General features: G+C 44.2%; 1 protein-coding gene across 5 annotated transcripts in view; it reads left to right on the top strand.

The window, feature by feature from the left end:
* CSNK1G1 (casein kinase 1 gamma 1) overlaps positions 1–25,295 on the top strand; it is a 292,459-nt gene that overhangs the window by 87,297 nt on the left and 179,867 nt on the right. For all 5 annotated transcript variants that reach the window (XR_007776268.1, XM_050967443.1, XM_050967442.1 and 2 more), the window contains exon 2: positions 14,170–14,563. Coding sequence is in view for 4 of the 5 variants with exons in the window: in XM_050967443.1 (XP_050823400.1) it covers positions 14,386–14,563 (178 nt within the window). In the remaining variant the exon portion in view is untranslated. The remainder of the gene's footprint in view (positions 1–14,169; positions 14,564–25,295) is intronic.

Genomic DNA, 25,295 nt, shown 5'->3' with positions numbered 1-25,295 from the left:
CTAAAAAGCCAGAGTCTGTGCTTTGCTGTCTCTCCAAGGGATATAAGCAGTGAATTGCTCACAGTTAAATTATCACACAGCTCTTGCAAACAAGCACATTTATTCACAAGGTAAAAGCATTACAGAAAAAGCATTAAAACAATAAAAGAACCTGCACACGTGTTGAAAAGCTTACTAGAGGTCACCCCCAATTCCAGCCTAGGGTTCTGGTTGGTTTTAGTCCTTCAAAACGCACAACTGGGTTTTCCTTATTGCTGCAAGATTTGGAGGGCGTGCACCATTTCCAAGGATTTTTATGCAGTAATGAATTTTGTCTGGGAACCACTCCCAAGACCAAAAGTCCATAAAAAATTCATGTTTAGAAAATTCCTGTCATTTCCTTTTCACTTAGACATCTTTGGAGAATATTGAGACAAGGCAGATGCTTGTGCTGACCTAAAGCAATGCACTCATCTCTTTTTTTTCTAAATGCTTGAGATGCTATGAAATGTAGGGAGTCTCCTGTTTATAGATCCATACTTCATCTTGAAGTTTCCTACTGAAATGTCAGGAGATTCAGGAGAACTCATGAGCTGGTCAGACCATTTTGGCTAGTTCAGTCACAACCTTATTCTCTGACCATTAACATTTTGGCTTCAGGCTCTGGGTTTTTGATTATATTTATGTTATATCTATGGCTGTGGTCACTGGGACCTCCTTTCTAAATCTAACATGGAGGAAGGGGTCTCTGGTTAAAGTGATGGCGCCAGAAGTTTCAGACTAATCAGATGCTTATAACTTTCCTTTTAAAAAGGAGTCAAGCTTTTGGGGAAGTTTTGGATCCAGATCTTTAGGGCTTTCAGGTTAAGAACGCCTTTCAAGGACAAGGTAAGTTTTCATCAGTTCCTTACTGGCATAGCTCAGGTCTTCACAGATACCCCCCCAAGTCTTGGTACAAGATGAGATTCTGGAGATTCCACAAAGTGACAGGCTGAAGCTGACTGAGTCCATCAGATGATCTAGTGAGTTTTTAAATGCTAGGGGAGGAAGCCTCTTCCCTGGGCAGGAAGAGTGGAGAAAGAAGAAAGTGAAATAATCTCCAGTGGATCACAGAGGACTGCTGGATATCCTCTGTTCTTCTTCTCAGGACAGTTATCTTCCAGGTTCCCACAGATTTCACCCCAAAAATTGAGAAGCAGTGAACAGTATTTACTGGACATCAAGGTGTCTTGGAAGTGTCAGTGCAGGTGTGCATTGCAAGGGTTTACTCTGTTGTTTATCATGCTGTAGATGTATGTCTGTCACCACAGCAGTAAATCTTTGACTGTACAGAGTGCCTAGACTGCTTGGTTGCCTTTCATACTTGTTGTCTAGTCCAGGATAGGTGTGGCAGCAGAGTCTGACATTGCCATTAGGATGGAGGTGCTGCCATTTGTGACAGGGGAATGGTTTTAGTTTTTCAGAGTCCTGTGTTTTTGGGAATAATATATTGGGTATTGGAGGTGTTAGTTTCATTGTTAGCTGGGCTTTAAGAGCTTTATTTTTTAACCTATGTCCCTTTATTAGATGATTGTTTCCATGACGTGATTAGGTTTTGCCTGAAAGTTTCTCACACTGTTGCTGAAGTGAAGAAAGTTACCTTAATGTGTTTAGTGAATTGCACTGAGTCATGACAAGTCAAGCATCCTCTAGATGCTGACTTGCTTATACTTGAGTAATTTTTTCACTAGTTATCTTTTGAGTGGGTGGTGAGTGAAAAAAGAAAAGAGGGAAAATCACTTCTAAAGGATTTGTAGCACGGCAGGAAATAAAACAAAAACCCCAGTGTTCTGACTGTTGGTTGTATCTCCATGTGACTGCCCTCACTACAATCTAGTCTTTTCCCTTCCCTTTCCCATTCCTCCTTTTAAAATTGAACAGTGCTTTTCTTTGTAACTAGCCCAAGGAATCATTCTTGAGGCAAGATTTACAATAAGGGTGAGATACTAAGTTTTTTCCAGAAAGTTACATGACAATGGAATTGTTGTAACTGAAATACAAATTTTGTGATCCAGTTAATTGCCTATCTGTTCAATTATATTGTACTGGCTTTCATAAGGGGTGTATCATTGATTTAACACAACAGTTTTATTCGCAAGCTTGAAGTATTTCCTCATTTGAGCTTCATAGGTGCTACCCAACTACTGGGAAAGGAGACTTCTGTTAGAGGAATGATCTAATTTGAATCCTTTTAATCTTTCCCTTGAACTAGCGGCAGTGTAGCCTGTATCAAATCATTAGTCTCTTCTGACACAAGTGCTCTAACCTGGAATCACCCCACTCTTCCTGAAGCTAAGATGTCGTAAATGCATTTCAGTTGTATTGTATTATCACAGCCAGCAAAGTTTTATATTCTAAGATGCAGTCTTTTGGCAGCAACTAGCCAAATACTTTTATTACTAAATACATCTACTTTTGGACATAATGTTTTGCTGCAAAATACTCTTGTAACTTTTACTTATTGAGTAGGTATCTTCAGGTAACAAGGCTGAGAATGCTTCATAGCATGAGGTTGGGATTGATAAATGGCTATTTTTGTCAACAATCAATTTCTCTGAATTGTGGTGTTCTCTCAGATCTGTCATCTTTCTTCAAGCCTTCTAAATTATTTTAATCCATCTTGATGTCTTCCCCATCATTCTAATCATGGCTCCCCTTTGTCAGTCACATCATATTCAAACTTATTGTCCTCTCCTTGAGGTTCTTTCCTATTTAACTCCTTTGTATCTGACCAAGTTTCCTCACCATTTTTGCTCCACCTCCCATGCCAGCATCTGCCATGCAATTTGTCCACTTCTCCTGTAAATGTTTATCTTCCCCGCTACCCTTCACACACAGCTGCTTCCTCCAATTTGTCCAAAAAGTCACTATCCTTTCTTCAGATCCCTTGTTAAGATCCACCTGTGTTGCATGCAGTAAACTGGCAACTGATAATAGGTAGGTTGAGGGACAGTGGAGGCTTTCTGATATTAATTTAATGTCTCCATGTCCAGGTCTACAAATAAACCAGCCTATGTAGCCATGTATTGTCAGTCATCCTTGTCATCCTCTTCCAACTCTCCATTCCATAACTATAGCTTTACAGTAGTTTCTTAAATTGGATTTTAAACTCATTTAGGGTAGGGACCATGTCATCTTCTGTATTACACAGCACCTAACTCAGTCCTGATTTGGGCACTAATTCAGTACAAATAATGTTTTTGAAAATCTTAGTGTTACATTTTAAGATCAGAATGTATCAGAGCTGCTCTATTATATATTAGTCCAGATGCTTTCCTTCAAGCTGACAGATGGAGATAAACTTTAAATTGTTCTATCTTGTATATAACCAGAGAGTGCTCACCATTCTCAGTGATTTTCTCTAACAAGTGAAACCTTTACTGTGAGTGTTATTTAAGTGAGGCACCTACTTGTTGCCTGTACATTTTTTTCCCCCTAGATTAAAATCTTAACCCACCAGCTATCAAGGAATAGATCCTCTCCTATGTATGACTGAGGGACTTTGCAGAATTCTGCCATTGATCATGATCTTAGCCTTTGAGGCACCAGTGTGCCTCCTGAAAAATAGTAATTAAAAATAGCAGACACCTTTCCATCCTTGGATAAGATATCTAATGCTGAATAGATTGGAGGAATGTGTGTGGTTCTGGGACATTTCAGGCTGAGACACCTTTCAGGTGCCACAGGGAAAGAGTCCTGAAGAAAGATTCATGGAGCTTCTTAGCGATTGACACAGCAATACCCTAGAAATTGAACACCTGTTTAATAGTGGAACGCTTTGCTTTCCTTTGTTTTTATCAAGAACTGAGCAACAAAATCTAAAGATCCTATGTTGTATTTATTGTACTTATTGAAGTCAGACCACAGCCAAGTAGTGATCATTCAGAGGGTCCCTCTTCTTGGGAGTGGGATGAGAGGGGACAGGACAATTTATGTATTGAAAGTGTAAGCAGTGGAACTCTTTCCAAACATCAAGAGATGAGTCCATACAGTCCTTGGTCTGGTCAGGTTTTTATATTAGAATAAAATGCTGAAGTTAGGACCTTGTGCGGTTCTCAAAGTTGGAGGCTGCAACACAAACTTAGGTTTTCATGCCAAAGGCAACTTCAGCTTTCATAAGAAAGACTAACTCCATTATCTGATCTCAATTTAGGCAATATAATTTGTGCACTGATGCCATATTCCTGAAATTACTTACAGGTTGAGTACATCTGAGCTTTCCAATTTCTGTCCACACTTTTTGTTTCTGGGAGCCTGGTTTAATCACTCAAGATGTACTCAAATTCTATGAAAAAAGAACAGAAGTACTTGTGGCACCTTAGAGACTAACAAATTTTATTTCAGCATGAGCTTTCGTGAGCTATAGCTCACTTCTTCGGATGCATAGAATGGGACACACAGGAGATATTTATACATGCAGAGAACATGAAAAGGTGGAAGTACGCATACCAACAGGAAGAGTCTAATCAATTGAGATGAGCTATCATCAGCAGGAGGAAAAAAAACTTTTGAAGTGATAATTAAGATGACCCATAGAAGGTGTTAGGAGAACTTAACATAGGGAAATAGATTCAATTAGTGTAATGGTTGGGTCATTAGTTTGTGAATTGATGCAGCTTCATCAGCCACTCTTCTAGAAATGATACTAGTGGGTGTCGACATTAATCATTCTATTGTCAGAAAGCCTTTGTCAGATTACTTAGCAGTGATTTCTATTAATTTAAATCATTTAGTTAAACTTTGCTATTCATTAGATTCTAAAACCTCCTTTCAGTGTAACATTTATGGATACTAGAATTCTTAATACATGGTGACTATGTTGGATGAACACATTTTTCTGTGAGCATAGGAAAGATTTATTTTTGTATCTGTTGGAAATTACTGTATTTTTTAAAGATGTGTGAATCAGTAAAGCTTGTATGTAGAAAAGCATGCATGTCTTTAAACCTACCATTGCCTAAAGTCACTCCTTTTCCTTGCTGCCCTCTGAGTTTGTAGTACTGAGCCTCCTCCTAATCAAGAGATGAAAGAGATTTGCTTTAGTCCATAGGGTGTGCTGTTGAGCAGCGTGGTATGCATCCTTTCATCCACTGAGTGAGCACTCTCTCTCCATCCTCGCAGCCTTGAGAGTAAGGATATGTCTACACTATAAGCACTACAGTGGCACAGCTGTAACTATGCTGCTGTAGTTATAGACACTACGATGACAGAAGGGTTTTCTATGCCGGTAGTAAATCCACCCCTCAAGAGGTAATAGCTAGATTGTATAGGAGAATTCTTCTGTTGACCTAGCTGCGTCTACAGTGGGGATTAGATCAGCCTAACTGTGTCTCACAAGGTCTGAAATTTTTTCAGAACCCTGAGCATCTTAGATAGGTTGACCTAAATTTTAGGTTTAGACCAGGCTTAAGGGGGGTGTGTGTGTGTGTGGGGATGTGTGTAATTTGGGTCATTCTCATGGCAGTACAAAGCACTTCCCTGTAGGTTAACAGGTTAGTCTAGGACAGGGGTTCTCAAGCTGGTAGTTGTGACTGCTCAGGGTGTTGCGAGGTTATGTGGGGGGGTTGCAGGCCATCAGCCTCCACCCCCAAGCCACACTTCGCCCTCAACAGTTAGAATAGTGTTAAATATAATTTTTTTTATTTATAAGAGGGGGGTCACATTCAGGTTAGCTGTGTAAAAGGGGTCACCGGTGCAAAAGCTTGAGAACCACTGTCTAGGATTCAATTTAGTAATCTTTGGGTCTCTGAAACAGCGGTTCCAGGGCCAGCTCTGGCTTTTTTGCTGCCCCAAGCCAAAAAAAAAAACAAAACAACAAAACTTGCAGAGGGGCCGGAGCGCCGAAGCAAAAAAAAAAAAAAAAAAAAAAGAAAAAAGCAAACCTGTGGGGCAGCTGGAGCACAGGTGCAGGGGGACTCCCAGCACTGCAGGCATGCCCCGGACGGGAGAGGGAGAGAGAAAGAAGGGGGGCAGCCAGGGCTTCCGCAGCACTGCCTGCCGGGAGGGCTCCGTGCTGCTCCGGTCGACAGGGAGGGAAGGACGCGGGCTGCCCTGCTGGGCTTGCTACAGACATGGCACCAGCTGGGGCAGACACAGGGCGCAGCCCTCTCCCAGCAGGGCGCTCCTCTCCTCCGCGCCGCTGCCCCCTGCAGGGCGGCTGGAGTGGCAAACCAAAAAGAAAAAAGAAGAGAACCTGCAGGGTGGCCGAAGCGGTGAAGCAAAAAAAAAAAAAAAAAGATTCAAGGGAATGTCGCCCCTTAGAATCTGCCACCCCAAGCACGAGCTTGCTCGGCTGGTGCCTGGAGCCGGCCCTGAGCAGTTCTCAAACTTCATTGCACTGCGACCCTCTTGTGACAACAAAAATGATTACACAACCCCAAAAGTGGGGACCAAAACCAGGTGGTGGGGCTCGAACTTCAGCTTTTTCCCCGGGCAGTGGGGATCGAGCTTCAGTTTTGGCCCTGGGTCCGAGCAAGTCTAACCCCAGCCCTAGTAACCCCATTAAAATGGGGTTCCAACCCACAGTTTGAGAACCCTTGCTCTAAAATATTCATTCTTTTTAATCTAGAAAACCTCTGACTGCCCCATGCGCAACCCTTAGTTTGAGTGCTGGAATTCCTACAAGACTGCTGTCCCTGGATCTTACTCAGTGGCTTCATCTTTCACATTAGTTTTTGTTAATAGAGTAGGTATCTGATTTTATTTGTGAAACACTTTATCATTTCCTCTGGCTGCTAGAAGTAAAACTTGTCTTTTTCCTCTCCTTCTCCTACACCCAGGGTGGCCAACCTGTGGTTCCGTAGCCACACGCGACTCTTCAAGGAGCCGCATGTTAATTTGCGTATAGGCACAAACTCCAGGGCTGGAGCTACAGGTGCCAACTTTCCAATGTGCTGGAGGGTGCTCACTGCTCAACCCCTGGCTCTGCCACAGGCCCTGCCCCCACTCCCCCCCTTCTCACCCCTTCCCCTGAGCCTGCCATGCCCTCGTTCTTCCCCCTCCCTGCCCCCCAGAGCCTCCTGCATGTCATGAAACAGCTGATCAGTAGATGCAGAGAGTGAGTTAGGGGGTGCTGATGGGTGGGGCTGCCAGTGGGCGGGAGGCACTGGGAGCTGATGGGAGACTGCTGACATATTACTGTGGCTCTTTGGCAATGTACATTGGTAAATTCTGACTCCTCAGGCTCAGGTTAGCCACCCCTGCCCTACACCCTCCCCCAGTTCCCCAATATGCCTTCAAGAGCATCCTCACTTCTACTCATCTGTGCCAACATTAATATTCTCCTGGCTGCTGTTGCCAAGGGGGGTTCTCAGATTCTATTTTCCCAGCTTTTACTTTTGGAGTCTTCCTTACCTAATAATAGGTTCAGTATGTGCTTCTGCTCAAATCATTCCCCATTCAGCAGAGGAGGCACTGTAGCGGTTTGTGGTCTGCATACTTGAGAAGTCAGCAGTACAGCTGGTCACATCTGGAAGGTGTGTTCCTCCACCATAAGATGTAGAAAATTAACGTCCAAAAAAATTACATCTTAGATTTCTGCAGAAACTGATGACTTAATTCGAGGGAGAGGACCTTAGCTAGGAAGAGCATTTCACTTGCCAGTGCTGAGCTGATGAGTAGGTTTTTACTCCACCATAATCTTGCAACTAGTGGGAGTAGTGTGACTTTAATAATTCAATAAAGTACTTGCAGCATTTGGCTTAATGACAGGTGATAAAGTGCACACAGCCATCTCCGCATACTTTTTTTGAGAGCAGTGGGTTTAAACAGATTCCAAAGGCAGAAACTTCCTTTTGAAGGAATTAATCAAAACATATGTAGTGCTGAGAAAACTTGTTCATGATTTGCTGTCTTTGGTACGCTTGGGCATCCAGTGGGTTGCATACACAGAGGGCACGTTATTTAGGTAGATCAGAAATGATTAAAGGGCAGAAATCCAAAGCATGTTCTAAAAATGTTTTTGGTGTTTCAATTAATTTTTTTGTTAGAGCCATTTAGGCTCATACTAAAAATGGTGTGAAACTCTCAAGACAGCGGCAGAAAAGTCTGCAGTTTCTACAAACCTATTTCTCTTCTATAAGGAAGCAAACAATCTACTTCTGTGCCTTAAAGATAGCAAAGTCATGCCTCCCACAAGACCATACATTGCTTTGTAAAGTCTGGCTATCTCCTCTCAGAACACAGCATTTCTCACTGAGGAAATTTTTATTTGATGAAAGAGATGCCTGCAACCAGGATGATTGACCTGCATCCGCCACAGATGACAAGCCGAGAGCAGGGCCAGAGACCCATTTCTTTCAGGAATTTAAGCGACTCTTGCTAGTAATCATCATGGTTGTATATATTTGATGGCAGTCAGGCCCACCACCTATGACTAACATCTGCCCCCATGAGTAAGAATAGAGAAAAACTGGGACCTCTCTGACACTCATCACCCCCCGTACTGGATACTGAATGTTTTAGTCCGTACAACAGAAATCATCAAACTACTTTGCAGTATCTAATCTTTCTTATGAAGCAAGCTAGGCAAGAATCTTGCTAGTCTCAGGGCTTCTGTCAGTATCCTGAATCCTTCAGTCAGGCTTCAGAGAGGGATCATGGTATAAAGACAACACTTGTTGCTCTGATGGATGATCATCTTCTGTCCATAAGAAAAGTTTATCTGTACTGTACTTTCCTATTGAACCTTTCTGTAGCACTTGATCACCAAATACTCTTCCTAAGTTGCTGGAATAAACTGAAATGGCTCAGGTCCTTCCTTTCAGACTACCCAGAATAACATAATGGGTGGCAACTCCAAGGCCCTCAACTTGATCTTCTCCCTTATTATAAACATATTTGTCAAGCCTTTGAGGGGTTGGTTAGACAGAACAAGTGCAAGTACCAACAGTGTGCTTCTGATTCCCAGTTCTGAATCTCCTTTATGAAAACCAATAACACTATGTCCCAGCTTTCTCAATGCCTACCTGGATGAGAGCAGACAGTCTGAGCAGCCTCTGGCCACTCCTGACTCACAAGGGGAGCCATTTTAGATTTTGGTGAGGGGGTGCAACTTTAACTTGAAAACTCTAAAGTTTTTTACAGATGATAATTTAGAAATTAGCTGACAGGAGCACTGTATCTATTTCCTATCTCTCACACACACGCACACACACACATCCAACACAATCTGCCCTCTTCAGCCGCTGCCCAGGCTTCCTCTAAACTCCACTGGCAGTTGGCAGGTCAAGTGGGTGGGAGCTATCATCACAGTAACCCCTGAATAAGGTATCTTGGATGGCGGCCCAGCCTGCCCACCCCTAAGGCCAGCCATGATTACAAATGCCTATCAGAACATAAAGTGTACCTCATCCAGTGCACTAAATGCTCCAATAGCAACTATGTGGGTGAAACCAGACAGTCACTATGCTATTTTCACACAGGAAAATAAGACAAAAACACCATATCACAAAGCAGTCAGTCCATATCTGACCTGTATCTTCATCCTCACAGGAAACCTGCACAACACTTTCAAAAGATGAGCCTGGGAGTTTAGATTTGTAACCCACACCAACTGTTTCAGCTGCTTTCCCTGTGGAGGGGTGTTAATGAGCCACTTCACCTTGAATGATGACTTGGAGCTTGGCTACACTGGACAGTTGCAGTGCTGGTGGTGGGTTTACAGCGCTGCAACTTACTCACTGTCCACACTTGCAAGGCACATACAGCGCTGCATCTCCCTGGCTGCAGCGCTGGCTATACTCCTGCTCTGCTTGGGGTATAACAATTGCAGCGCTCATGATGCAGTGCTGCTCCACCAGTGTGGCCACAAAAGCGCTGTAATTGGCCTCCAGAGGTATTCAGAAGTATCCCAGAAGGCATGTTCAGCCACTCCCAACAGCGCTGCAAATGCTGCAAATGTGGCCACACTGCAGTGCTGGTAGCTGTCAGTGTGGCCACGCTGCAGCGCTTTCCCTACACAGCTGTATGAAGACAGCTGTAACTTCCAGCATTGTACAGCTGCAAGCGTAGCCATACCCTTGAAATGTGTTAACTACTTTTATAAATAATCTGTTCCACTTTGTATTTAGCCATGACACTGTTTCCCACACGTAAGAAGAGCTCTGAGTATGGCTACACTTGCAGCTGTACAGCGCTGGGAGTTAAAGCTGTCTTTGTACAGCTGTGTAGGGAAAGCGCTGCAATGTGGCCACACTGACAGCTACCAGCGCTCTAGTGTGGCCACATTTGCAGCATTTGCAGCGGTGTTGGGAGTGGTTCATTATGGGCAGCTATCCCAGCCTTCAAGTGGCTGCAACATGCTTTTCAAAAGAGGGGGGTGGGGTGGAGTGTGACAGGGAGCATAGGGGAGGCAGAGTGGATTTTTGGAGCTGACACTGTGTCAGCTCCCTGCCTTGCAAGTTCTACAGACTGGAAGATACACAGCACGAACCTTCAATCATTTTAAAAGTTTCGACCCCTTCCGCCACCCCTCTCTCATTCACTAAATGCAAATAGCCTTCAGACCAGATAAGTAGCTGCTCCAAAACGGACCCCCGTTCCCCCCCTCTGGGCTGCTTCTCTCCTCAAGCAAACACTAGCTGTTGACATTCCCTGTCTGCCTCTGCTCGAGCAAACAGTAGCTGTGTTTGATTTTTAGATAAGCAGCTCCTGGAGCCCCGAGTTCACAGCAAAACAAAGAGAGGGATCACAACAGAACAAAGAGTGTTATCTTTACTTAAAAAGCATTATGGGAATGTTCCGGAGGTCAGTTACAGCGTAGTAAGATTAATCACTGTTTACACTGTCACCCCAGCGCAGCAAGAGCTGCGCTGTAGTCGTTATTCCCCAGGCCGAGGTGGAGTACAGCTAGCGCTGTAGCCAGGGAGATACAGCGCTGTATGTGCCTTGCCAGTGTGGACGGGGAGTAAGTTACAGTGCTGTAAAGCCACCACCAGCGCTGTAACTCTCCAGTGTAACCAAGCCCTCTGTGTAGCTTGAAAGCCTATCTCTCTCACCAACAGAAGTTGGTCCAATAAAAGATAGTGGATACCTCACCTACCTTGTCTCTAAGGCTTTGGCTACACTGGCACTTTACAGCGCTGCAACTTTCTTGCTCAGGGGTGTGAAAAAACACCCCCCCCCCAAGTGCAGCACGTTACAGTGCTGCAAAGCGCCAGTGTAAACAGTGCCCCAGCTGTGCTCCCAGCACTGTAATCTAATCCCTTCATGGAGGTGGAGTACCTGCAGCGCTGGGAGAGCTCTCTCCCAGTGCTTGTGCCGCGACCACACACTCACTTCAAAGCCCTGCCGTAGGAGCACTCCCGCGGCAGCACTTTGAAGTTTTGCGTGTAACCACGGCCTAAGAAAAACAGACTTTTTCTACGGAACGAAATTTGTATCCCAAGATTTCCAGACACTCCCAGTCTAAAGACTGAGCTTAAACTTGAACATTTCTGCATGCAAAAGTACTGTCTTGTTATACCTTCAGTACCTATCTTGTTGCAGTAGTGTCCTGCTTTTCTTTCCAGAAGAATCTTGCTAATCTGCACGTTGCTAATAATGCCTCAAGTCTCTCCTGTTCTTCTTTGAATAGTGTCCCTATGAGTGCTCCGTTGTAGGTGTATCCGTGTCCGTGCACCTCATATCGGTCTGAGGCACAGCGATTTGGATACACCTACAGTGGAGCACCCATAGGGGACACATCTTGAACCACAGTTACTTACAAGGTAAGTAACCTCTTCTTCAGTCTCCTGAGGACTAAAATGATTTAGCCTAGTTAAAGCCATTGGGATCAATACAAGGTAGTTGGGTCAGATTTCATCATAGAAACATAGGGCTGGAAGGGACTTTGAAGTCATCAAGTCCAGGCCCCTGTGCTGTGGTAGGACCAAGTAAACCTTGACCATCCCCAAACATCCAAGGTGTTTCTCCAACTTGTTTTTAAATGCTTCTGATGATGGGGAGTCCACAACCTCCCTTGGAAGCCTATTCCAGAGCTTAACTACCCTTAGAGTTAGAAAGTTTGTCCTAATATTTAACCTAAATAGCCCTTGCTGCAGATTAAGCCTATCACTTCTCATCCTGTCTCAGCCCTCAACATTTTGGAAGACCATTATCAGGTCCTCCATATCGTCTTTTCTCAAGATTAAACATGACTAGTTTTTTCAACCTTTCCTCATAAGTCAGGTTTTCTAAACCTTTTATCATTTTTTGTTGCTCTCCTCTGTACTCTTCCATTTTGCTTACATCCTTCCTAAATTGTGGTGCACAGTCCCCCAGCTGGGGTCTGATGCAGAACAGAGCGGGATCAGTTGCCTCCTGTCTTGCATACACTATTGTGTTATACTGTGTCATACTGTTTGTTTATTTAATGACCTGTGATATACAGGAGATCAAACTGTGGGGCAGGACCCCATTTTAATGGGGTCGCCAGAGCTGGTGTTAGACTTGCTGGGGCCCAGGCCAAAAGCCCAAGTCCCACCGCCCAGCATTGAAGCCTGAAGGCTTCAACCCTGGGCACCGGGGCTCAAGTTACAGGCCCACTGCCTGGGGCTAAAGCCCTTGGGCTTTGGCTTTGGTTCCCCCCACCCACCTGGGATGGTGGAGCTCAAACTATGGCTTTGGCCCTCCACCCAGGGTGACAGGGCTTGGGCAAGCTCAGGCTTTGGTTCCCCCTCCTGGGGTCGTATAGTAATTTTTGTTGTCAGAAGGAGTCGCGGTGCAGTGAAACTTGAGAACTGCTGGACTAGATGATCTAATGATCCTCTTTGGCCTTAAACTCTAAAAGTATGTGAACTTATGCATAAAATGGGTCTCACCCCACATAGTAGCAAAACTGTAAATGTGCTATCCTGTAGACTGACTTTTTTCAGAATAACTATCTTCTTTTAAGGTTGTTGACATTGGAAATAGTAATTACTTATTGTTGTGTTGTATACCTACTGTTGTCATAAAATATCAGAGTTGGAAGGGACCTCAGGAGGTATCTAGTCCAACCCTCTGCTCAAAGCAGGACCCCTCCCCAGACAGATTTTTGCCCCAGATCCCTAAATGGCCCCCGCAAGGATTGAGCTCACAACCCTGGATTTAGCAGGCCAATGCTCAGACTACTGATCTGTCCCTCCCCCCCCCCCCCCCCCATTAACCTGCTCTTAAATCTCCAATGATGGAGATTCCACAACCTCCCTGGGTAGTTGCTTCCAGTGCTTAACCATCCTGATAGTTGAGAAGTTTTCCTAATGTCCAAACTAAACCTCCTTTACTGCAAATTAAGCCTATTGCTGCTTGTCCTATCCTCAGCAGTTAAGAATGTTTCTCTCTCCTTGTAACAGCCTTTTATGTACTTGAAAACTGTTTATGTGCCTCCCTTCCCCCCTACCCCCAGTCTTCTCTTCTCCAGCCTAAACAAACCAATTTTTTTCAATCTTCCCTCATAGGTCATGTTTTCTAGACCTTTAATCATTTTTGTTGCTCTTCTCTGTTCTTTCTCCAATTTGTCCACATCTTTCCTGAAATGTGGCATCCAGAACTAGACACACTACTCCAGTTGAGGCCTAATCAGCACTAAGTAGAGCGGAAGAATTACTTCTCGTGTCTTGTTTACTATACTCTGGCTAATACATCCCAGAATGTTTTTTTGGTTTTAGTTTTTTTTGCGCAACAGTGTTACACTGACTCATATTTAGCTTGTGGTCCATGTGGCTCCCAGATCCCTTTCCCAGTATTCCTTCCTAGGCATTTATTTCCCATTTTGTATGTGTGCAACTGATTGTTCCTTCCTAAGTGGAATACTTTGCATTTGTCCTTATTGAATTTCATCCTATTTACTTCAGACTGTTTCTCCAGTTTGTCCAGATCATTTTGAATTTTAATCCTATCCTCCAAAGCACTTGCAACCCCTCCCAGTTTGGTATTGTCTGCAAACTTTAAGTGTACTCTCTATGCCATTATTTAAATCACTGGTAAAGATATTAAACAGAACCTGACCCATAACTGATCCCTGCGAGACCCCACTAGAAACCAGTGAAGGTGACAGGCTGTTAGTTTGTATGAAATCTAAATAGTCCATCTTGGAAATTGTCCAGGTTTGGTTAGCAGTAGGTATTTTCTTAATCTGAAACATGAGATTGCGAGAATAAAATCAATTAATATTTCTTTCTTTCTTTCTAGATTCTAAAGATCTGCCTTTACTGAGTTCTCCAGGAGATAACCAACCACTGTGGAGCTATATTAGGAGGCTGGAGATGGTGCCAAAAGAACTTTGTTTCCATGACTTGTATTGTAACCTGACTCAGTGAAACTTTTGGATATACATTTCTGTTCTAAGGAGAAGAGTGTGTACTCCCAATTCTGCCAGTTTACTGGCAGAGATTTTGTTGTAAGATCATGGACCATTCAAACAGGGAGAAGGATGAAAGGCAGCGGCCAGCAAAAGGAATTCCAGGGAGGAGTGGGCATGGTTCTCGACCGAGTTCTGCTACGTCCTCTGGTGTTCTTATGGTGGGACCCAATTTCAGAGTGGGCAAGAAGATAGGGTGTGGGAACTTCGGAGAGCTCAGACTAGGTAAGAATATAGCTGTCTTAGTGGCTTGCATTATAGGAGCTTATATCTCATAATTGGTGTTTAAAATCTTATAAAGTAATGGATATTTATCTTAAGTGCTTTTAAATTTAAATAATTTATTCTGTTGTTAAAGCAACATGATTTCACAAAAGCTTATGCAGGTTGAGTGATAGAAAGGGGTGATTGTCACATGCCACATTTTCCTTGCAACTGCAGAGTTGCTTTTTCTGTGACTATTCAGGTATGTAATGGACTACCTTTGTTCAAGTTTTGGAGTGCTTGCACATGCACAAATCCACAGCAAGTGGCAGCTGTGTATGCCCAAAGATGTGTTTCATGCATATGAAAGTTAATCTCTTGTAACCTTTTAAAATCCATTTTGCCTCTTCTGAAAAGTGTTTTTTATTGACCCTTTGAGCAACACGCAAAACTTACTGTTAATATGCTTGCACTTGTTACAAGTAAAATTCATCAAAGGCAAAGGACGTGTTCAATAAAAGATGTAGTTAAGAAGGAAAGTTCTTTTTGATACCTTTGCTCTCTCTCAAAATGGTTTCTCTGTTACTTGAATCCCCAAAGCATAACTTTATTGAAGACTATTCTTGCATCTGTCGGAAGGAGAATGTCCTTTGCTTTTTGTTCTATTCACCCCTTATGCATTTGCTTCTGTTAAAGGGGTTGCATCTCTATTTTGTTTTGCTTTCCTGTATCAGCTGTATGTTAGGTTGCAATATTTTCCGAACAGTTGCATAATTGTTGTTCCTGCTTTCTTACTAACGCTGTGGAAGGAGCACTCACAGCCTGCTTTGTTTTCTTCTGGATCAACTAGCTTGTTCTGCTCACAGGATTGAGCATAATTTGAAGGCAGTTGGACCAAGAGTGCTGACTTCTGGGGGTCACTTAAAACTTGTTTTAAAGCAATGTTGTTCTAGCCCTGTCGGTCCCAGGATATTAGGGGTATTATAAGCATTTCTGTCACCAATAGAAGTTGGGCAAATAAGATATTACCTCACCCACCTTGTGTGTCTGTTTTAAAGCAAAACATTTACTTATGTCATTAAGATGTTAATATTGAGATGTTCCCAGCCTCTTTGGAGCCATAGGGATCCATTCCTTACCCTAGAGCATGTGTGGTGACAGTTCTTTTAGCCAAGAAGGCCTGGATGTAGCTCTTCCTGGAACTAGTTGTTGTCTCTTGTGTGGACTACGAGTGGTTCATCAGTGCTGTATGTCTCAAGAAGCTGAATAAGTGTCCTCTGTGGCGTTTTCCCAACTCTTCTAGGTTTGGGATTGGAGAACTGAGCTACAGCTTGATACCAGAAACCCCATGTATTGTGCTTATAGATGATACTGTCTAATCACCAATAGATTGCAAAGATTCATAGACTCATTGAAATAGTGAAATTCCAGTCTAGTAGTGCATATTGGTGCTGCCCTGCAGAACCGCCACTCAAATGCAGTGGGAACTTCTCTGAGATGTTGAGGATACTTATGATGTGAGCTCTGACAAGTGGTACATGTGGCTATATTAAAGGCTGACCTCTTTTTCCAGATGGGAACCTCAAAATGATATGCTAATTTCTCAGGTGGCTAGCATCAGTAACCTCTCCCAAAGAAATTTAGTTTTCATTCTTGCTTCTTTGGATTTTCTCAGTGACTTGTGGCTTTGGATAAATAATAAATTTTCATTTATTTGTAATGCTGATGCCTTTTGAATCTCCAGGCTTAAAATTTGGACATTTTTCCCTTCAGTGGCCTGACGTAATTTTAATTGAGATTAAGAAATGCACTGTCTCACAAGAAGTGGGCTGTGTGAATGTAGTAGTGTGCATTTATAACTCCTTGTTAAATGGCATGAATCTGAGAATGTTACAATTGAAATGTAAACTAGTCTGTGATGCATGGAATTTCTGGAGTCAGTGGGATAAAATGAAAATACCAAAACAAAAATAGAAAGCTAGGATCAGAATTAAACTTGGGTTCCCATTTGGAAGTAATGGATAGGGAAAGGACTAACCAGCGCTTTGGTATCAGGAGGATGATTCTTAAGAGATGTTTGTAAGAGCTATGTAAACTTGATCTCATGCATAGATTTGTTTTTAAACTAGAAAAAAAATTACTAACCTTGAAATGAATGGAACCTGTAGAAAGTACTGTAGGCATCTAGTTAGTTCAAACATAACTAATCCCAGGGCTTTTCATATCTGTCAGATGACAAATCCTTTGCCTGAGTGAAGAGAACTTGTGAAGCTAAATTTAGAATTTAGAAAATGATGTTACTATTTATGAGCACCTTAAAACATGCTAGGCTAACAATCCCTGTTCCACAGTGTTTATAGTATAAATAGGACATGATTCAATAAATGGGGGTCATGGACAAGCAAAAAGTGGGCAATGTGAAGAGGAAAAAGCAGAGAGTAACAAGAAGATCTAGTGGCTATGCAGTAAGCAGCGTGCAAAACTGGATGGTTCCATGAACATGTTTATTCACCCTTGCTTCTCACTGACTCCTCCTGGACACAGTAGTGGAAACCAGCTCCAGCTGGCCCTATACCCCACCAATATCATTAGAAACAGAGGGTATGTCTACACTATGGGATTATATCGATTTTACGGAAACCGGTTTTTTGAAACAGATTGTATAAAGTCAAGTGCACGCGGCCACACTAAACACATTAATTCGGCAGTGTGCGTCCATGTACCGAGGCTAGCATCGATTTCCGGAGTGTTGCACTATGGGTAGCTATCCCATAGTTCCCGCAGTCTCTCACGCCCATTGGAATTCTGGGTTGAGATCCGAGTGCCTGATGAGGCAAAAAACATTGTCGCTGGTGGTTCTGGGTACAACCTCACCCCTCCCTCTGTGAAAGCAGTGGCAGACAACTATTTCACGCCTTTTTTCCTGGGTGAACTGTACAGACGCCATACCATGGATGCTTGCATGGAGCCCACTCAGCTCACGGCAGCAATCATGGACGTTGTAAACACCTCGCACATTCTCATGCAGTCTATGCTGAACCAGGACCTGCAAAACCAGGCGAGGAGGAGGCAGCTACGGTGGCGCGGCGACAAGAGTGATGAGGACATGGACACAGAATTCTCTCAAACCGCTGGCCCCGGCATTTTGGAGATCATGCTGGTAATGGGGCAGGTTCTAGCCATTGAACGCTGATTTTGGGCCTGGGAAACAAGCACAGACTGGTGGGACCGCATAGTGTTGCAGGTCTGGGACGATTCCCAGTGGCTGCAGAACTTTCGCATGCATAAGGGCACTTTCATGGAACTTTGTGACTTGCTTTCCCCTGCCCTGAAGTGCCAGAATACCAAGATGAGAGCAGCTCTCACAGTTGAGAAGCGAGTGGCGATATTCCTTTGGAAGCTTGCAACACCAGCTACCGGTCAGTCGGGAATCAATTTGGAGTGGGCAAATCTACTGTGGGGGCTGCTGTGATGCAAGTATCCAAAGCAATCGCTAAACTGCTGCTACCAAAGGCAGTGACTCTGGGAAATGTGCAGGTCATAGTGGATGTCTTTGCTGCAATGGGATTCCCTAACTGTGATGGGGCGATAGGGATATGGGTTCCATCTATCTTGGCACTGAAGCACCAGGATACATAAACCGCAAGGGGTACTTTTCAGTGGTACTGCAAGCACTGGTGGATCACAGGGCATGTTTCACCAGCATCAACGTGGGATGGCCAGGAAGTGTTCATGACGCTCGCGTCTTCAGGAACACTACTCTGTTTAAACGGCTGCAGCAAGGGAATTACTTCCCAGACCAGAAAATACCAGTTGGGGATGTTGAAATGCCTATAGTTATCCTGGGGGACCCAGCCTACCCCTTGATGCCATGGCTCATGAAGCCATACACAGGCAACCTGGACAGTAGTCAGGAGCTGTTCAACTACAGGCTGAGCAAGTGCAGAATGGTGGTAGAATGTGCATTTGGACATTTAAAGGGACGCTGGCGCACGTTACTGAGTCGCTCAGACCTCAGCCAAACCAATATCCCCTTTGTTATTGCTGCTTGCTGTGTGCTCCACAATCTCTGTGAGAGTAAGGGGGAAACCTTTATGGCAGGATGGGAGGCTGAGGCAAATCACCTGGCTGCTGATTACGCGCAACCAGACACCAGGGCGATTAGAAGAGCACACCAGGAAGCGGTGCGCATCAGAGAAGCTTTGAAAACCAGTTTCATCACTGGCCAGGGTACAGTGTGACTGTTTGTTTCTCCTTCATGAAAACCCGCCCCCTTGATTGACTCATTCCCTGTAAGCAACCCACCCTCCCCCTTCAATTACAGCTTGCCTTCTAAGGAAATAAAGTCACTACCATTTAAAAATCATGTACTCTTTATTAATTGATTATAAAAAGAGGGAGATTACTGACAAGGTAGCCCGGGTGGGGTTTGGGAGGAGGATAGGAGGGAAGGAAAAGGCCACTAAAAAAGTTCAAATTAATGACAGCCTTTTGGCTGGGCTGTCCACTGGGGTGGAGTGGGTGGGTGCACGGAGCCTCCCCTCACGCGTTCTTACACGTCTGGATGAGGAGGCTATGGAACTTGGGGAGGGGGGAGGGCAGTTATACAGGGGCTGCAGCGGCACTCTGTGATCCTGCTGCCATTCCTGAAGCTCCACCAGACGCCGGAGCATGTCAGTTTGATCATGCAGCAGCCCCAGCATTGCATCCCGCCACTGCTGATCTTCCTGCCGACACTTCTCATCTCAAACGTCTCTCCTGTCCTCACATTGGTCCCTCCTGTCCTCACGTTCACTGGCATCTTTCCCGTACTTGGATACTGCGTCCTTCCACTCATTCAGATGAGCTCTTTCATTGCAGGTCACTTCCATGATTTCCAAGAACATTTCGTCTCGTGTCCCTTAATTTTTTGCCGCCTTATCTGAGAGAGCCTTCGGGACAGAGGAGGGAGGCTTGAAAAATTTGCAGCTTCATGAGGGAGGGAAAAAAGAGAAGTAGTATTTTAACAGATACATTTTATAGAACAATGGTTATACTCTTTCACAGTGAACAATGCTATTCACCTTACATAGCACATGTGATTTCAGTACAAGGTTGCATTTGCATCTTAATATTGAGTGCCTGCGGCTTTGGTGTTAGAGATCACAGACACAGGTCCGGGCAACAAAGTTCGGCTTGCATACAGCCATGGTAAGCCATTGTCTTTTGGCTTCTGCAGCCTTCATAGATCCAGTGCCCTCCTTTCCCAAATACCAAGCAAAGCCCGTTGAGTGCTGCATCTTTCCTGTTAACGTGCAGCAGCAGAAACCAAACTCTCCCCCCCCAACACACAATCCAATTCTCTGGGATGATCGCTTTACCCCTCCCCCCACCACATGGCTGGTATCAGAGAAGATCCCTGCTAGCCAAACGCGAAAAAGCTCAGCGCCAATCACCTCCTCCCTCCCCCGGCTTGGCTAACTGCAGGGAAGGTTTTTGTTTTTTTTCAGCCACAGGCAAACAGCCCAGTAGGAATAGCCACCTCTTTCCCTTTAATTAAATTCCCGTATTTCAACCAGGTTACCATGAACGATATCACACTCCTGATGATAACACAGCGAGATAAAGAACTGATGTTGCTTGAATGCCAGTAAACACCGGGCCCATACACTGCCAGGCTTTGTCATGCAGTGATACCAGATTACCTGCTACTAGCATAGCGTGGTCAATTGTCCTACCATGGAGGACAGAATAAGGCTGCACTGCCCAGAAATCTTCTGCAAAGGCTTTTGGAGTACCTCCAAGAGAGCTTCATGGAGCTGTCCCTTGAGGATTTCCGCTCCATCCCCAGACCCTTTAAGAGACTTTTCCAGTAGCTCTACTGGCCGTGAATGCATCCCAAGTCCTCAGGGCAAATTAATCATTAAACGCTTGCTTTTAAACCATGTTTTATATTTACAAAGGTACAGTTACCAGAGGTCCCTTCCATGGCTTCATTATCTGGGATAGTGGGTTGGGTTGCCACCGTTTCCTGGTCAGGAGGCCTCTTACAATTATAACTCAGACATTACTATATGGTTAGTGCCTTCTCCCCTTTACCTCTTCTCCAAAGCATGTAAGAGCAACAGTGTTGTCAAGGACAACAGAAACAGCTTACTTCAAGGAAACAGATGTCTGATGCCACTGGTGATGAAATAATACCTTTGACTGGTGTTTCCCTGGCAGATTTAATTTATGTTGACAGGGCTGCAGATGAAAAAGTCCAAAAACTCAGGCTGAGAAAAAGGTCCTGGCTATTAGGGAGAACGGTGTGCTGTGTTGCGCTCTGCAAGCTCTTCCTCCTCCTCATCTTCCCTGTCTTTAGAATCCTCAGGCATGGCTGAGATTACCCCCTCCTCGGAACACACGGTCAGGGGTGGGGTACTGGTGGCAGACCCGGCTAGAATTGCCTGCAGCTCAGCATAGAAGTAGCATGTTTGCAACCCTGCCCTGGACCTTCCATTTGCTGCTTTGGTTTTCTGGTAGGCTTGTCTGAGCTCCTTAACCTTCACACAGCACTGTACTGAGTACCTAGTGTGGCCTCTCTTCATCATGGCCTTGGAGATTTTTTCAAATGTTTTTTCATTTCATCTTTTGGAACGGAGTTCTGCTAGCATGCAGTCATCTCCCCATATAGCGATCAGATGCAGTACCTCCCATGCGGTCCATGCTGGAGTTCTTTTTAGATTCTCAGACTGCATGCTTACCTGTTCTGATGAGCGCTGTGTGATCACCTGTGCTGATCAGCGCTCCACGCTGGGCAAACAGGAAATGAAATTCAAAAGTTCGCGGGCCTTTTCCTGTCTACCTGGCCAGTGCATCAGAGTTCAGATTGCTGTCCAGAGCAGTCACAATGGTGCACTGTGGGATAGCTCCCGAAGGCCAATACCGTCGAGTTGCAGCCACATTAACCCTAATCCGACATGGCAATACTGATTTCGGTGCTATTCCCCTCGTCAGGGAGGATTACAGATACCAGTATTAAAAGCCCTTTATATCGCTATAAAGGGCTTCGTTGTGTGGACGGGTGCAGGGTTAATTCGATTTAACACTGCTAAATTCGATATAAACTCGTAGTGTAGACCAGGCCAGAGTGGAGTCAGGTCCACTTAAAGGGGTCAGGTCGCTTCTCCTCTCTCACCCCCATGGGAATGCAGCAGCAGTGGTGCGAACCACCTCCAGGTGGCCCAGCCTACACCCAGTCCTTCCTGGAAGCAGGACAGTGGCTGCCATTTACTCTTGAAGATTTGGAAATGAGGAGAACTGAACAAAATGATGTTTTCTAAAATTTGGAAGAGAGGCAGAGACTGCTGTTCCAGTCCTTCTGCACTGCACAGGAACCACTACTGGTAAGGGATCCCTCTGGCAGCCTCATTTCTTATGGCAAAAGAGCCCTGAACCTCACCCTTGCTCCTCCTGCCTTTGCCACCGTTTCCTGGTCAGGTGGCCTCTTACAATTATAACTCAGACATTACTAAATGGTCAGTGCCTTCTCCCCTTTACCTCTTCTCCAAAGCATGTAAGAGCAACAGCGTTGTCAAGGACAACAGAAACAGCTTACTTCAAGGAAACAGATGTCTGATGCCACTGGTGATGAAATAATACCTTTGACTGGTGTTTCCCTGTCAGATTTAATTTATGTTGACAGGGCTGCAGATGGAAAAAGTCCAAAAACTCAGCTCTTCACTCGCCTCCGCAGGACCCTCACAGGTTCTCTGGACCAACGCACACAGCTGATCACACCTTGGACTTGATGTTTTGTTTAGTTATCAATATTGAGGGTATCACAACCCAGTCACTGCTTTGGGCATCATCTCTTTTAAGGCACAGCTCTACAATCTCCCAGGCAACAAGAAAGGCCCATGATCCTGATTCTACTACCAAGACTAATGGACACCATCAAATTACAAAGCCTGCTAAAGGACAGTAGCACTGAACATACAGGACAAGGACTCAAGGATCTGGTGAGCCATCATTGCATTCTAGCCTTTGACACTCTGACCCTCTAAACAGCCCCTCCCTCCCCATCGTGCACACACATCTCGTTGGTTTTCTGATCATCGTGAACTAGATGGGAAGAGGGATTGAAACTTTGAGTGACAATGATGAAAACCTACGGTTGATAGGATGAAATAAAGGATTCCTCCAAGCCTTTACTGAGATGTATTACAGGCTAAGAGACCCTTTCTGTCAGCCTTCATTGAAGCTGCCAGATCCCACCCGAAGGAATTATCCAGAGTGATAAACTACTTCAACAGTCCTCTGTGTGCCTGCCATTCACTACAGAGTTGAGCACCAAGTGCTGTGAAGACCCATCATCCTACTCTGCTGAAAAGAACATGGTCCTTTGGGAAAGCTTCTCAAACAGCATGGAGCTGCTCCCCCACACGGGCCAGCAAGCAGCCTGCCTGTATTACAGGAGTCAAGTACATTCACTCATCAACTAGTACCGGACACCCTAAAGGAGTGTTGACCAAGAAACTAAATGTGGCCCATGCTCTTCCTGGCTTTTGAAAGTAATGAACTGGTGCCACTCCTGACTGAAATAGCCATACCTCATTCACAGAAGGAATCTTTCCTTACTACTTCAAATGTGCAGGAGTGTGACCAGCGCTGAGGAACCCGGCCTGGATACATTGATTTTTAGCTAACTATTGATGAGCCTTTGATCTTGATCAAAGGGACAAGTCTTGAAGACTAGATAAATATCTTTTAACTCTAGGATCATAATGTGGAAGCTTAATCTCACACAAAGTCCATAAGCCCTGGCTAGAGAGCAAGGTGAATATCCCAATCATTCCGGAAGTATACTGTAGATGGTAAGGGAGGTGAGAGGGATTCCCTAATGAGGGCTTTCTGCTTCTGAATGACCTCAAATACGTTGCTCAACTGTAAGTAAAATGAGTAAGAGGTGATTCCTTTATAATCTGCTTTATGGAGGCACAGGCACTGCCTGGATAGAGTTATTTTCCAGTTACACTGTTAAGAAACCTATGTCTGTGGACCAAAGTCTAGATATAGAAATGAATGCTCTGAAATGTCAGATGAGGTCAGGATATCACGGTTTCTATCTGTATTTCTTTTTCAAGGAGCATTTAAAAAAGAATGTCCTGGACACTTGTGGTCTTTTGAACGGGTATACAGCGTAGATTTTTATTCCATGAAAAAAGTTGTATAATGTTAGTGTCCTCTTTATAGATGGCAATTCTTGTATATTGTGGTCGAGGAATTCCACTGCTTACCAGTAATTCTAAGGAATTGGTGTCTTGGGCTCAGATTGTAAATTGGGATTCTCAAGTGCTTTCCCACTGATCATTGTTGCTACCTAATTGCTCAGGTTTAGGTAAATTTAAAACAGTATGAAAAAATTTTGATATCTGCAGGCAAAATAAATTTACTGTTACCCCTGAATGGAAGATGAAAGTGCAAACTCTTCCTGTCATTGCAGTAGAACGGATACCAGGACTAAAGCATTGGAGACATGGCGCCAGAGGGCCTAGTTTAGCTAGAACAGAGACCTTTTGATGCCAACCAATGGGGTTCTAGCAGCGGCTACCAAAATTTGTTGTTGCTTCTTGGAAGCTCAGGGATGTGATTGTGCAGCTGATTGTACCTAGGACAAGTCTGCAGATCAGTGATCCAGCATCAGTAGGTAGTGGTATGGATTCCAGGAAAGCTTGTGGTCTGTCTTCAGAAACAAAGCACTGACCCCAGTGTTTAAAAACCTAAGTGTCCCGAGGCAATAGTAACCTTGGATGCTTCCTTAGTTGGGGCATCGGCACTAGATTTAGGCATGTTGGTCATTTCTAGAGCTAGTAAGAGATGTGGCACTGAAAGATTCATAGATTCCAAGACCAGAAGGATCCACTGTTATCATTTAGTCCAGGGGTTCTCAAACTGGGGATCAGGACCTCTCAGGGGGCCGCGAGGTTATTACATGGAGGGCCGTGAGCTGTCAGTCTCTACCCCAAACCCCACTTTGCCTCCAGCATTTATAACGGTCTTAAATATATAAACAAGTGTTCTTAATTTATAAGGAGGGGTTGCACTCAGAGGCTTGCTATGTGAAAGTGGTCACCAGTACAATAGTTTGAGAACTGCTGATCTAGTCTGACCTCCTGTATAACACAGGCTATAGGACTTCCCTAAAATAATCCCTAGAGTTTATTTTTTTTAAAAAGAGCAGTCTTGATTTTAAAAGTTCAGTGATGGAGATTCCTCCCAGAACTATTAAAAAGTTGTTCCAGTGCTTAATAACTGACTATTAAAAATGTATGCCTTATTTCCAGTTTGAAATTGTCTAGCTTTAACTTCCAACCATTGGATCATGTTACATCTTTGTCTGCTTGATTGAAGAGACCATTATTAAATATGTTACCTATGGAGGCACTTATAGACTGTGATCATCACCCCTTAACCTTCCTCTTTGCAAAGCTACACTGATCGAGATTGAACTATTACTATAAGGCTTGTTTTGCAATTCTTCAATCATTCTTGTGACTCTTCCCTGAACCCCTCTCCATTTATCAACAGCCTTCTAGATTATCCACCACTATCTTCAGATTTTTTTTCAGAGTGACTGCTTCTCAGGATACAGTCCTCCTTTCTGTAAATATGGCCTACATTCTTTGTTCCTAGAAGTATGTACACATTACACTGGCATATTAAAATGTGTGTACTTGAGCTCAGCTTGCCAAGAGATCCATTATTTTCCACTCCCCCAATATTTGTCATC

This window comes from Gopherus flavomarginatus, chromosome 9, assembly GCF_025201925.1.
Source record: "Gopherus flavomarginatus isolate rGopFla2 chromosome 9, rGopFla2.mat.asm, whole genome shotgun sequence".
In the NCBI taxonomy this organism is placed as follows: domain Eukaryota; kingdom Metazoa; phylum Chordata; order Testudines; family Testudinidae; genus Gopherus; species Gopherus flavomarginatus.
Note: the sequence above shows the minus strand (reverse complement) of the source record. Positions and strands in the feature narration are given on the sequence as shown.